The sequence below is a fragment of the Oryzias melastigma genome, linkage group LG10 (genome assembly GCF_002922805.2).
Source record: "Oryzias melastigma strain HK-1 linkage group LG10, ASM292280v2, whole genome shotgun sequence".
NCBI lineage: Eukaryota > Metazoa > Chordata > Actinopteri > Beloniformes > Adrianichthyidae > Oryzias > Oryzias melastigma.
This window is the reverse complement of record NC_050521.1, coordinates 23,085,768-23,100,061: the sequence shown is the minus strand read 5'-3', so window position 1 is coordinate 23,100,061 and position 14,294 is coordinate 23,085,768. Positions and strand designations below refer to the sequence as shown.

The window sequence follows — 14,294 nt, the reverse complement described above, 5'->3', positions numbered from 1 at the left end:
AATAAGTGTTTTAAAAAAATCCTTTTTGAAGTATTTTCTCAGTAGACTCATCCGTCTGGAGGTCAAATTGTTTTTTTGTTTTGTTTTTCTGAATAAAAATATAAGGAGATTCAAGGATAAGGACTTTTGCGGGACGTTTTCTGATCCGACCTATTATTGGTCTTATTTTTAAAGAAGCTTAATGTTCTGAAACGGCGCTGAGCCGCAGACGCCGGGGTTTAATAAATGTGTTTTCTTGTGATTCAGAATTCAGCCAAGAGTTCCCACCAAGCGCCCTCTCCCTGGAGGACCAATGGAAAGTGAGTTCACGTGCACTCTCACACACACACCCACACACACACATGAGAAGAAGTATCACCCCTTCATTCACTTGGATAATTGAGAATTTATAATTCAGCGGAGCTCCGGTGCAGCATACCAAGCCGTTCCTGACAGCCACTTGCTCAAACAAACCCCTCAGGAAGCAAATAAAGGGATTGATTTGTTGTAGATGCGAGAAGCAGGAGACTGGAGGGGCTGCCGAGTGCCCGGTGAGAAGGAGTGATGGAGGGAGTAATGATAGATAGAGGAGGAGAGGCGTGGAGGAGCTGCGGATGTGAAACTAATGAGTTTGGACAGCTCTGATGCTGCACAACAGCAGGACGGGAGCTCTGGGTTTGTGTGTGGCACCGACTCAGACACAAGTCGAGGGGGTCAGGAGGAGTCAAGGCCACGGAAGAGACATTACATCACTGCCAGGGACCCACGTCCAGCTGTGCACGGCGGGGAGAGCACTTTGTACAGACATGTTCTCCTGTGAGAAGCAAAGGTTTCATGTTCTATTTATGTTTTATCGCCAAATTTCCCCAAAAAACATCACAAGTTAGCTTCAATACAGAAAACAAAAATAATTTTAATCTTTTGCTGTATTTCTGCATTATTTTCTAAGGACCTCCCTTGTTTTCATTTCTGTTGTCTCTAAGGGTCAACGGGACCCCGTCGCCTCTTTCTCTCAGCCCGTCTCCAGCCAGCAGCGGAGGAGCAACAGGAGGAGGAGGAGGAGCATCGGGGTCATCGGGAAGTGTGGCAATCCCCCAGAGGATCCACCACATGGCTGCCAGTCACGTCAACATCACCAACAACATCCTGAGGAGCTATGAACACTGGGAGACGGCGGACAGACTGGCCACCGACAGCCACGGTGAGGCGACATCACCAGAGTTCCCCAGATTAGTACTTTCAATTATTTAACTTTTTTACCTATTTTAGGACAATTTCTATCTTAATGTTTAAAAAATGTGAAAAAAAATGTTTTCTCAAGTGAAATTTGAATGCACATTAAATGTAAACGAAGGAACATTCAGAACTGTGGTTAATAGATAAATATTTCATTTATGTGGCACATTTAGAACTAATAGATGTTGATTTTTTATAAGTTACCTGGTGAATTGACTTGAAATTGAGATTTTTGATAGAACCTCAAGCTAAAACATTTTTAAAAATGTAATTTCATTAAGACTGGAATTTTTTATTAACTTCTTTTATTGTGTGATTTTTAGGTATTTTTAACAAAGTGAGACAAAAAATGAAAAAAATACATTTGTAATATTTAAAAAGAATAAATTTCAGCTCGAAACTTATGGGGTCCAGATGAGGTATTATCCATCCCATGACAAATGTGGATGAAGTTGAACCGGATTTGATGTCTGCCATGGATACCAGTGAAAAATCTGAACTTTGGCGAAGAAGACTCGTCAACCAATCAGGAACTTCGCTTCAAACTTCACTTTGGTTTCAGTGTGTTCAATACATGTTTCTCCTGTTCGGCCCGCAACCAGCCTGCGATTGAGTTTGACGCCCCTGATATATATGACTACTCACCTTTAGTACATCACCAAATGAACTCTGTGTGACTTTAGTTTGTATTTTGGAAACACGAAGTCTTTATAATACTTCAAAGTGTTGAATTATGTTTTAGAAACTTCTTCATACTGATTTATGTTCTGACATCACAATATGAAACCATATTAAACTGGCAAACATTGGTTTCTAAGTAAAATTAAATATGTCAAAAACACAAAATTATTTTTTGTAATCGTAAGTATACATTAAAGTTCTTGATTACAATAGATTCATTTCTCTTTATTCATTAAAATTATCTGCAGCTTAAAAAAAAGAAAAATTATTGTAGAAATACATATTTCTTATTTCAAGAATTACCACTTACTGTATAAGGATGTGTAAGTCAAAGGTTTTCAAAATAAAATACTTATTAATCTACTCAATGAAGATATTTTAAGACGGATATTTAAAAAATTACAAGTTACCTTTGATACATTTGACAAGATGCTATGAGGTACAAACATTTGGGCCGATCATGTCTTTTCAGTACAACTTTGTGTCACATTATGCCCTTTTTTTTCCCCAAAAACTGCTGAAAAAAGAAGATTTAAATGCAGTTTTCCTATTATTTTAAACATCTTTAAAATAAAATATTTGGTGACAGATTCCTTCAATTCCTGCCTTCAGCTGTAATCCGTCTAAACTGTAGAACTTGTTTTCATCCTTTATGTATTCAAGGATGAACGAATTCAAACCTGTCACAATAAAAGCACTTTGCCTCCAACTGTACAACAAAAGTCAAACCAGCCTCCTTCAAATAGCAGAATCCCCAGGGGGGTTTGGATGGAGGGCTCTTGTGACTAAAAAGCCTTACCTGTGTTTGCCTTTCCTTGCAGAACAAAAGCCCAAACAGAGGCGGTTGACGTGCGGTGCGTTTTAGTAACTCATCTCTCCTCCCTCCTGCAGACTTCTTCCAGGAGCTGGACGCCGTCATGGAGCCTTTGAGTCAGCAGAGCAGCATGACCGAGCTGGTTCGTTACGTCAGGCAGGGACTGCACTGGCTCCGCATCGAGGCTCACCTCTTGTAAAGACTGGACCTGAATCAAAACACAATAAAACAACAGAAAAATAAACGAGCCTCTAACCCTGACATGATGCTACACTTCCCTTCAAACATGGTAAAGTAAATGCATTTATGGAGCTCAAACTAAATTAGTTTGTGCAATAAGTGACACATCTTTTATACAAATGAGTTTGTTGCAGTTTAATCCTCAGCTCCAACTGAAACACATTAAAACGAGTTTAAAAAGATAAGTAAAAGACAGATGACTAAAGGAGCTTAATGTGGGGAAAGAGCTCAACGGACGCTCATCTCCTTCAGCAGAAGACCAGAAATATGTCAGTGATTGGAACCAAGAGTTAAAGCCTCGGGCAGATATTGATCCGAGTGGAAAAGGAGCAGTCCAATCCATCAGATAAGGACCACACTGGTAAAAAAAAAAAAAAAAAAAGCTGCATTGTGAACACTAAAGCTCAGTTAATGGAAGCTGAGGTCAGTCCCGCCGCCTCTGTTTCAGTCCATCGTGAGTCTTCAAAGACGCTGACAAGCAGACGGCGTGCACAGCATGAACTCAGCCCTCAGTTACCTCTGCACTCATGAGTCATGCTTCAGACTTTTATTAACGGGAATAAGTCACGGAAAGATAACCACAGATGGAACAATTAGACCTTAATAAACAGTAGAAAAATGCCTCTTTGCAAATAAAGAGTTTGTTTTAAAATAATGTGTTAAAATTAAATTTATTGCCAAAGCAAAGGGAAAACACTTTTCGTTTTTAAACAGAGATAAATTTATATAAATTGATGAAAAGGAGTCTTGTTTCTTCCACAAAATTTTCATTTTCGGTGGAATATGTTAAAGAAACCTCGCCAAGTTATACAGAATCAATGATTTTTGAGTAGAATTTTAGTTCACATCCTATGTAGAAACGTTCAGTTAGCTACCAGTGAGAACAATGCAGATTTAAAGTATTTTTCTTCTTCCAAATGTCATGAAAAATGTCCTCTAAATAGTTCATGGCTTCATCTTTGAGTTATGTTAAATGTATTCACTTTGATTAATTCTTCAACACTAGTGCTGCTTAATTATGTAAGAATTTACAAGGAAACACATAAAACGTAAATTGGATTAATTGATTTAATGAATTAAGGCATCTTGATTAATTAACTGGTTGGTTTATTTTAGGCAATATACATAAAAAGCAGCGGAAAAAGGCAATAAAAGTAAAATATACATTAAATTTTTTTCTAAATCATAATGAGAGTTATACATGCAGTACAAATGTTTCACCTTAAATCTAATTAAGTCCCACTCCGATCATCTTTTGACCTATTTTAAAAGCGTTCCTAGTGGATTTTAGTTATGATTTAGCCAAAAAAAAACTGTTATTTTCTAAAATATAGTTTCTGCAGAGCAGCAGTAGTTCATTAGAAATTCCCCTCTGAGTTGTGGGCGGGACATTTGGCATGGAGCAACCCCGCCCCCTCTTCCCCTCCCAATTGTGGAGTGGATTTAGGAGTGTGTGGCCCCGCCTACATCCCAAACTTGGTCTTTTCCAAGCAACATTTTTTCGTCTGCTCCTGATTCACAACAATTTGAATATAGAAGAACTCTGAAATACAGTTTAATTTTCTTCAATCATCAAAAAAAATACCACAAAAAATGTGTTAAAAGCACAATTTTCCATCAGAGTGGGTATTTAAATATACTTATTGTGAAACAAAATTAAAGGAGTGGAAAAAAATTAATCATTTATAATCCTACAGGTTAGGGACTGCCTGAAAAAGCTTTATGTACACTTTTAAAGTTCATTGAACACATCTGTGGTTTCTATAGCGGGTTATACTATTTTAGTTGAGGAAAGTCCTCACAGCTGGACTTCTATCCATCAAAACACTGCATCTTTCTGGTCCTTTTTCCTGCTGGTTTTGGGCTTTCTTCTTAGTCATTTCTGATGTAGCCCATGAAAGGGAGTAAAAACACTGACGAGGGATAATTCCATAAATCAGTATGATTTGGCTTCAATTCAGACCCCCCCACATACACACACACACTCTTACACACTTGCAGAGGCAGCACACTTCTTCCCTGCTTCCCTGATGTCAAAGTACAGCTGTTACTTTGCAAAGCACTTACCAAGATCAACTGCCAGGACTCATGGTTGTTACCCAACTTTTGCTGTGTTGTGTCGTTAGTGTGTATATGTGTACAGCTATTTGTCAAGTCTATCCAAATCATTCCCCTCCACCCGACAATAATGATGTTTGTTTACCATGATGTACAGACTGTGACTCCTGGAAGCGATGTTCCTGTTTTTGAAGTGTCCTGCTAATGATTTATTTGTAAGTGAGAGGAAAAGTGACACATGCAAACCGTTCACAGCCACGCGAGAGAGAACTCTTTAAATATCAAGGTTTTACATACCAGAACATTAAAGAATCAATGAAGCTTATCAGGGCTTAAAATAAGCTGACAAAGACAATTTCTTATCTATTTATATCACTGTGATTGTTGAAAGGGAGAGCAGTTAGAAAAGCTAAACAGGAAGTTTTATTCTGAAAGGTAGCAAAAATTAACCGTGTCTTTGAAAATAACTTTGCAGCTTAAATCAATAAAGAGCCCCTATAGGAACAAAATTAACAAAAACATTTTTTTTTAATCAGTACTGGTTTCTTGTGCACACATGAAAATCCCTGGTGCGCACCAGAAACACCTAAAATCAACTAGTGCACAACTGTAACCATCTGGTGCACACCTAAAACTAACTAGTGCACAACTGAAACCATCTGGTGCACACCTAAAACTAACTAGTGCACAACTGAAACCATCTGGTGAGCACCTGTAACCATCTGGTGCACACCTAAAACCAACTTGCACACACCTAAAAATATCTGATGCTCACCTAGAACTAGCTGGCATGCGCCTGAAACCAACTGGTGCACACCTGAAAACATCTGATGCGCACCTACAACTAACTAGTGCGTACCTGAAACCTTCTGGTGCACACCTAGAACTAACTGAGGCACACCTGCATCTATCTGGAGCACACCTGAAACCAACATGTGCACCCCTGAAAATATCTGATGCGCACCTAGAACTAGGTGGCGTGCTCCACAAAACATATTACACGCACCTGAAACCAACTGGTGCGCACTTATAACTTGTGCACACCTGAAAATATCTGATGCACACCTATAGAATTTTTGGTGCACACCTGAAAAAATATGTGCTCACCTAGAACTAACTGCTGTGCACCTGTAACCTTCTGGCGTGCACCTAGAACTAACTGGTGTGCTCCAGAAAACATATGACACGCACCTGAAACCAACTGGTGCGCACTTATAACTAACTTGTGCACACCTGAAAATATCTGATGCACACCTATAAAATATCTGGTGCGCACCTAAAACCAACTGGTGCACACCTGAAAATATCTGATGTGCACCTAGAACTAACTGGTGCGCACCTGTAACCTGGCGCACACCTGAAACCTTCTGGTGCACTCCTACAACTAACTGACGCGCACCTGCATCCATCTGGTGTGCACGTAAAACTAACTTATGCACACATGAAAATATCTGATGCACGCCTAGAACTAACTGGTGCACACCAGAAATCATGTGGTGCGCACCTGGAATGAGGTTTGCCCCAAAAACTAGAAGTAAAAGTAACAGAGTTTTGATCTCATGCACACCTGAATCTAGTACAAGTTTTTTTTTTTTTAATGTCCCAAAATTCACCAGAAAAATCTTTAGCTTTTGTGTTTCCTGTGTAAACCTCCTGTTTAAAGAGTGCACTTTCGTGCTTACACGACTGTTTACATGTTGCATGTGGTCACAGGCGATGGCTGCTTTTACACAGTGCCAAATGTAAAGTTTTTTTTATGTTGTTGTTTTTTTTACTCTTTGGGGTACATTTAAATCTGGAGACAACAATGTTTCTCTATCATCTGTCGTCTCATGTGCTGCAAAGGCTTGAAGTATGCTTTTCCGGTGTCTGTAAATCCAGCACATCAAGCATGTTTTTATTTCACTTCCTTTCACACTCGCTGAATGTGTATGAAAGACTTAAAAAAAGATAGAGAGTGAAACTCAAGTGCCTCTATTTGTGTCAACTTTGAATTGCTCTATTTATTTAAAAAGAAAAACAAAGAATGGGTCTAAATAATTTTCCATACCATATTGGTATAAAATTGAGATGTTTTCTTTTCTTCATAAAAAGTCAAATGTTTCCATGAGCTTTTGTACTGGCGTTTATGATGACTCCGGGGTTTGGCTTTAAGACGGGAAACAAACTAGAAGCAGCTGCTGTATTTCCTTGTCTTGACGGACTGAACGGATTTGGGTTTTTGTCTGAAATGCCTGAAACGTTGAAACCATTGCATGCAATAAACGGCAGTTTCAGACCAATAACAACTGTGTACAAAGTGAGAGAGCCTGCGTATTTTTTTTGACAGTGTCAGTACTCAACTGAAACCAGCCTCTCTGAGTAAGCGCATTCTGAACAAACATGCTTAAAGACTTGGAGAAATCAATATTTGGAAAGGAAACTCCATTTATTTGCTGGTGTTAGCACAGAGGCCTAAATGGACCGGCCGGCCTCCAACCCTCTGTACTTTTCTTTTGAAATGTTTTTTTCTTTTTTAGCTAATAATAAGACAAACAGCTTTAAACCCCATCATACAATAGCTTTCCTGGTTAAATAAATAAAAATCTCTACCAGGAATCAATAAAAATATTGATTCTTGGTAGAGATTCAGGTTTTTAGTTTCTCTGGGAAGAAGAATCTTTTATGTTTTTCTGTTTTTTTTAGATGTACACCAATCAAATATTGATAGAAAATGATCAAAGTTTCCCAAGTTATTAAAAATGTCAGAAAAAAAAATGTTATTTTATCAAGTATTTATTCTAGATCACCCTTTCAGCAGATTCTAAAGCTGAGAAAAGCCCAATTTTAGGTTCCAATAATTTTTAAACTATAATGAAAGCTTTTCAAGTGGTCTTTTAGTTATGATTTTGCCATTTTTTGTCAAAATATTTTTAAAAATTGTTGTTTTCTAGGGCATTTGTTTCACTTGTTAATTAGGAAATCACCACCAAGTTGTGGGTGGGACCATTGGTGTAGAGCAACCCCGCCCCCTTTCCCGTAACCCTTCACTGTGCTACCCATTTACACTCTCTCCCACTAGCTTACAGCCAAATAAAACTTTTTTTTGTCCGCTCCCTAGTGACGCTGATCTATATTAATAAATACATAAGCTTAATTTTCTTTGTATATGTCCTCCATTATCAAAACATGTGAAAAACACCATTTTTATCAGAGAGAGTCTGGGAAATAATTAGTTAAAAAGTTCATTTAATGGATTCAAACACTGAAATTCTAATCTGTCTGGTAAAACACCAAGACTGTTACAGACACTTCATTTAAAGTCAGTGTGTGGGTAAACTCAAACTTTTTTCTGAAGCAGAATTTCCCAGCATGCCCTGTTCTACCGCTGACATCTTATTAGATCTCTCATTAGTTCCTGTTGCATTATCACAGTTGTCAACATGTTTATGAAAGACAGCAGCAGCAGAAAAACATCACGGCTGCAGTGATTACAAAAGACAGCCAAACAGGAGGAGCCTTTTTTTTTTTTTTTTTTTTACAGCAGATGGTAGCAAGCTGATGATGCAGTGATAATCTCTCCAGCAGTGAAAAAAAAACACTAATATTTGTTTGGATTTTATAGGATCGCAAATATATTTTGGGTATTTAGGAAATTGCCATAATTGCCTCACATAGTCAGTGAACTTGCAGCGTTTACAATGTTTGACTTCAGTGTTTAAACACATTTAAGAGAATTTTCTACTATAAAAAAGAGATGTACTAACTTATCGCATAAAAATGTGTCATTGACCAATCTGACAGCCAAATGGAGTACTAAACATAACTTAACGTTTTTAAATACATTTCTGATGCAAATTGTCTTTTTGATTAAATTAACCAAAATTTGCTCCTAAATGTTTAAGTTTTTTAATAATTATTCAGTTTAAACCACTACATTTTAGTTTATGTTAATTATTACAACTTAGCATCCATGCAATTGTCAGCTTTTGTAGTTCATAAATTGATTTTTTTATTACATAGCATATCTGGAAGCAATGCACACATCACATAGAATTAGCAATAATAAAACAATAAGGACATAATTATCTAATCACTTTTCAAATGTGAAAACCTAAATTTCCTGCTGAACTTAGAAGCTAAACTTTAGAATTATTGTTCTTTTTTTAATAGAACTTTTGGTTTCACATCAAGCTATGAAGACAAGCTGGACAGGAATTTTAAAAAAGATGCAATACTTTAAATTTAAACTAGAATTGGTTATTTTTTCCCTCCAAATTATGTCAACTTTTAGCCTCAGGTGTTGCATTTCAAAGATTGCCATTTTTGTCTCCCTTGTGAGAAATTTAAATCATGTGGGAAATAAAAACTATATAAAGAGGAAATGACCCCAAAAATACTCCATTAGAGAATTTTTCCACTTTTCTCTTCACTGCAGCTCAAAGTAAAGTTCTTGGTCGGCATCCTAATCTAAATTTGTTGCTGTTGTTCATCAATACTGACTCAGTACGCAGTAAATCCAATAACTAGCATCATACTACAACCTTTTTTGGATCTGCAAACCCATCCTGAGGCTGGTTTCCCTACAAATGAATAAGCAGGCTTATCTTTGTGGAAGATGTCCAAACCCATGTGACCCGACGCCATATTTCAAAGCACCAGCGGTTTGGTGTCCGACGCGAGGCTCAACAGATCCATGACTGTGGTTCTGATGTACATCACTGGTTTGATGCAACAATGTAAAGAGCTCTGCAAAATGACACAGAACACATCTGTCCAACATGGATTGTATTGTATTTTTTAATGTGTTGCACAACTTCAGCTGTTTTGTTTTTCTTTTGTTTTTTTCAGTGCATCTTCTGGCCTTTTCTATGGCTCTTTTTATAATGAAGTTGTTCAATGTGATGATCAAAAGTTGTGATGCATTACCATTGTTTTTAAATATTTATTGTCTCTGAAATATGGATTAAAATCTGATCAACCAGTGATCCCGCTGTGAATTTTTTTTTTATTCTACAATGTGAACTCTTTGCATAAATTCACTGACCTACATGCAACATTTCTTCACAAATATAATCCAAAAAAATACATTTAACACAAAAATCTGTTATATTCTTCAAAATAAAACTGTGATTTTACACTATGATGATTGTGCACAAAAACAATCTAGTCACCCTGATTACCTTCTTCAATGTATTTGGAGCAAAGAATCTTGTGCAAAATTTTGCATTTTTAGTGCATTGTGCTTTTATTCCTTCAGTTGTATTAGACTTCATGTGTATGCGCTACATTTAATTGATAAATGCAATCAATAATACACAAATATATGCCTTTAAATCGAGTATTTTAGCGTATGTCCTGAAGTCTGCCGTGAAAGCGACTCCAGAGGAAAAACTCTGACTTTATTCTGTGTGATGTTTTGGCAGCTTGTTGAAACGCATTCGTTGGAAATGCAGCTTATAGAGCTCAAGCGGTGTGAGAGGCTGATTCACACTGCTGTTATTGACTTCTTGGTTTGGACTGGTGCTGTGATCAAGACCTCTTTAACAGCCGCCAAACAGTCAGAGAGAGTTCTGATGCAGCAAACGCACCATAAAACATTCAGGTTCTAATTCCTGCAGGTTTTACCTCTTAGCAAACCGCCATGAGTCTTTAGGTGGGAACTTTATGGAGCCTCTGAGCAATTCAGATTTGAAAAGTTCATGTTTCTCGACTTATATTTGCAGTTAAAGTCAAATATAATTGGATTGATTCATGTCTACATGCTTTGTTTTCTTAGGTTGTGTTGTTTGGCAGCCGTGAAAGCAGCGATCAACTGTCAAACCTCAATTTTTGTTTCAGATCTCTGCATTAGAAAAAAAATATCAACATTTTTAAAAAGAAGGAAAAAAATATTTTTTGCAAGGTAGACTCACCCAATGATCAATGTTTCTGACCACCATACTACCGGTATAAGAGAAACTAAACTTCTTTCTAAGCTAAAATTAAAAACAAGTAATTTAGAAAACATTTTTTTTAAATGTGAGATCACTTCATTTCTGATTAAATCTAATTTTCAACAGCATTTAGAGAAAGGACATTCCACTATTTTAAATCTCCAAAATTGACTTGTTTTTATAAGATTTTTATGCACAAATTTATTCCACAGCTACAAAAATGGCAACAATGTAAGTTACTGTCTTTTGTTCCAAGTCTCTTCCCTTAGACACACAAGTTGGGTTAGAAATATGATCATTTGCAGCATAGTTGCTTGTTTTAGAAGGTAGTTTAGGGTTTTTTTTAATTCATAGAAAAAGGTCTAAGATTCCGGGATTATGGCAAACATCGTCTTCTCTTTCTAGTCCAAATCAGGGAAACAATATTTAAAGTTGACCAGTGGTTAGCTTAGTGGTAAACCAAATTGTTCAACCGAGTTAATCAGAATTTACATTTCTGTGTAAAATAATAGAAGCTTATAGTGTCAAATATTTCAAACAGAGCAGTAAGAAAAATATTAAATAAACCACAACTAGTTAAATCAGCCGGATTTTTTATTGTTTAATCTTATCGACTTTCATTCCAAATAAATATATGTTTAAAGAAAAGTAGTTCACACATGAGAAATTACCTTTAATGACCTCTTTTTCCTCCACTATCTGAATGCTATTAAGAGTTTTTAAACAGCTGGACACTTTTGAGGCCTCAGGTCACAAAGACCTTGTCCAAGGCTGCAGCAAAAACCACATCATGTTCTCCAATCCGAATTTTAACTGCATCTCTCTCAGACAGACACTTCCATTAGTGAAATATTAATATTAAAGCCATAAAAATCTGCAGACCTGGTTTGTTATGAGGACTGAAGACCTCAGTGACACAGACAGACAAGATCCAATCATCACTGAACACGAAGACACAATCACACAATCCACAGCTTGAAAAACTATTTACACCAGGACAAGATATTTTAGGAAGTTCATTTCCTAAAATGCTTTTTGGAGTTGATCCATGTACATGGAGCTCTGAACTTGTGAAATAAATTTCTCCTATGAAGGAAACGTTTGGCTTCTGTCTCCTCTGATCTTCACACCGAAAGAAAAGAATCATTTTTATTTATTGTAGAATCCCATAACTCTAACTTATGAATGACAACTCGTGCACAACAGTAAAACTAGTGTACAAGAGAGAAATGTTTTGAGTGAATAAACATAAAAATTAAAGTCTTTATTTGGTTTTAATTGGTTCCATCACCAATAAAATTTGTATTTTTAACATGTTCTTGTAGCATTTTCTCATGATGTATAAATAAATTAAATCAAAACTGTGTTACTGAGTATCTTTTATTCAAATAGTGATAAATATTGTGATGCAAATGGGCCAAAGTCTCCTTTCCCTCTGTTTTCATCTACTTTTTCTCCTATTGTCTTTCATTAACTTTTCTTTTAGTTCTCCATGCCTCTATTTGGTCAGTGCGATTCATGTGTTGTCCCTCTTTCCCACTCCCCTCCGGGGAGATTTTAGATTCCAGGTGACTCGTCTGTGCTCCTGTTCTTGGTCGTGGACCTCGCCTCTGGCTTGACTCGTGCCCCCACCCGTCCCCAAGCTCCATGTGGATGAAGGCATCTGCTATACTATTCAACCGTGCAGTTGTAGAATTCTTCGTTAACAGTTCTGATACATCGCCGGTCTGTCCTGGGAGGGGATCACTCCTTCACGTGGAGGTTTCTTCTTTTTTTTCCCCCAGAATCTGTAGAAGTTTTTCCTCACTGAGAAGGAGGGTTTAAGGGTAAGGATGAAAAAGAAAAAGAACATATTTGTAACAAGCTATCTATTCTGAGCTCTCAGCAACGAGGAGGGGAAGAGGGGGCGGGGTTTGCTCCATGCCAAAAGTCCTGCCCACAACTCAGAGTTGAATTTCTAACAAGACTTTTTTGTTTGGCAAAAATAGCAATCATGATCAAAAGACCACTGGGACGCTTTTATAACAGGTCAAAAGATGATCGGAGTGGGTATTCAACACCATGAGACTCTGAGCCTTTAATGCTTTAATGCAGACGTGTGTAAAGCAGAGCTAAATACAAAACTGCAATACTGCATCCCATCATGGTCTGAACCACATTATTCTCATGAATTCTGCAGCTTATTTAGGAAAAAAAAAATTTTTAAACTTAACTTAACACAAATTGAGGTTCTGGAAACATCTCCATGGTGGCTCTTGATGCTCTACCTCCAGCAGATTGTTTTTAATCTTTTCAAAGCTGCAGTTATGTTTTCCTTTTATACAACTTTTTATTATTTTGTTTTCTTTAAAAAAAGAACTTTAAAGACTCACCACTTTCCAAGCTGTCGGTCATTATCTTCTGAATTACTGTCAAGTCTTCCTCTGTTTGGTCCGACCATGGAGACTCAGGCTCTGAAGCCCACACAGGTGTTCTGAATTATGGAAGCGTCACACCCTGCTTCTCTGATGTGAAACTTTTTCACAAGTTTGTCATACTCAACACTTTTGATTTTCACTCCATCTATGTAAAAATAATGAAAATTTCAGTCTGTGGATCATTAAACAGGATTTAAATGTGACAAAATGCAGGAGAAATGCAGGTTACAGGAAACTAATTGTACATGTAAACTAATCTATGACTGAAAAATAAAATAAAAAAACAAGATTTTATTTTATTTTTTATTTTTTTAAAAAAGGGGAACACAAGATGGAACATTTTACAACTATGATAAATAACCTCAGAGACAGCTGAGGTGGTTAAAAACAGAACAGCTCCGGTCCACTAGGTGGCAGTAATATAGAAAAAGAGGTCGAAATCTGTATATAAAAGACAAAAGTAAACCTTTCACACCACTAAAAAACAAATTCTTTAAATAAATAAATTCCATGTAACCAATGAAATGTGCTTCGTGCATTTACCATGATGGAGACTCCAAAAACCATGTTTTGTTTTTTTTTTTTTCTTTCAGACAGCTTAGGCAGAAAGAGACATCTTTGAAAGATGGTCTGAATGTTTGAGGGAACTCCTCTGCTTCTCCTTCTCCACGCTGAGGTTTCTCTTCTCCACATCTCAGCTTTAACACGTTCTCTTAATTCACTTAGTTAGCCGTTTAGCCGGCATGGCAGATTAAGAAAGAGGTAGGATAGGGATTAGGGATTAAGGTTATGGTTAATATAGTTAACAGAAATGCTAAGCTTCTTTTTAGAAGTGCTGCTTTGTGTTAATCCTTCATGTCTGTATGATAATGACGTTCTGGAGTGAGGAGACTTGAGACCCGCTGAAAAACAGACGCTGTTTTGTTATTGAAAACTTTTGTTACCTTAATAAAT

At 37.0% G+C, this 14,294-nt stretch overlaps 1 protein-coding gene and 1 long non-coding RNA gene across 3 annotated transcripts in view; one reads left to right on the top strand and one right to left on the bottom strand.

Annotated features, from left to right (window-relative positions):
- Window positions 1–9,975, top strand: part of aff2 (AF4/FMR2 family, member 2) — a 199,322-nt gene extending 189,347 nt beyond the window's left edge. For both annotated transcript variants that reach the window (XM_024283313.2, XM_024283311.2), the window contains exons 24-26: window positions 247–299; window positions 963–1,180; window positions 2,788–9,975. In XM_024283313.2, the coding sequence (XP_024139081.1) occupies window positions 247–299; window positions 963–1,180; window positions 2,788–2,909 (393 nt within the window). In that variant the 3' untranslated portion in view covers window positions 2,910–9,975. The remainder of the gene's footprint in view (window positions 1–246; window positions 300–962; window positions 1,181–2,787) is intronic.
- LOC118599293 overlaps window positions 1–13,401 on the bottom strand; it is an 18,775-nt gene extending 5,374 nt beyond the window's left edge. The window contains exons 1-2 of the long non-coding RNA XR_004948595.1: window positions 13,296–13,401; window positions 2,696–2,918 (exon numbers count right to left, since the gene is read on the bottom strand). This is a non-coding gene — a long non-coding RNA (uncharacterized LOC118599293). The remainder of the gene's footprint in view (window positions 1–2,695; window positions 2,919–13,295) is intronic.
- Window positions 13,402–14,294: the final 893 nt, after the last annotated feature.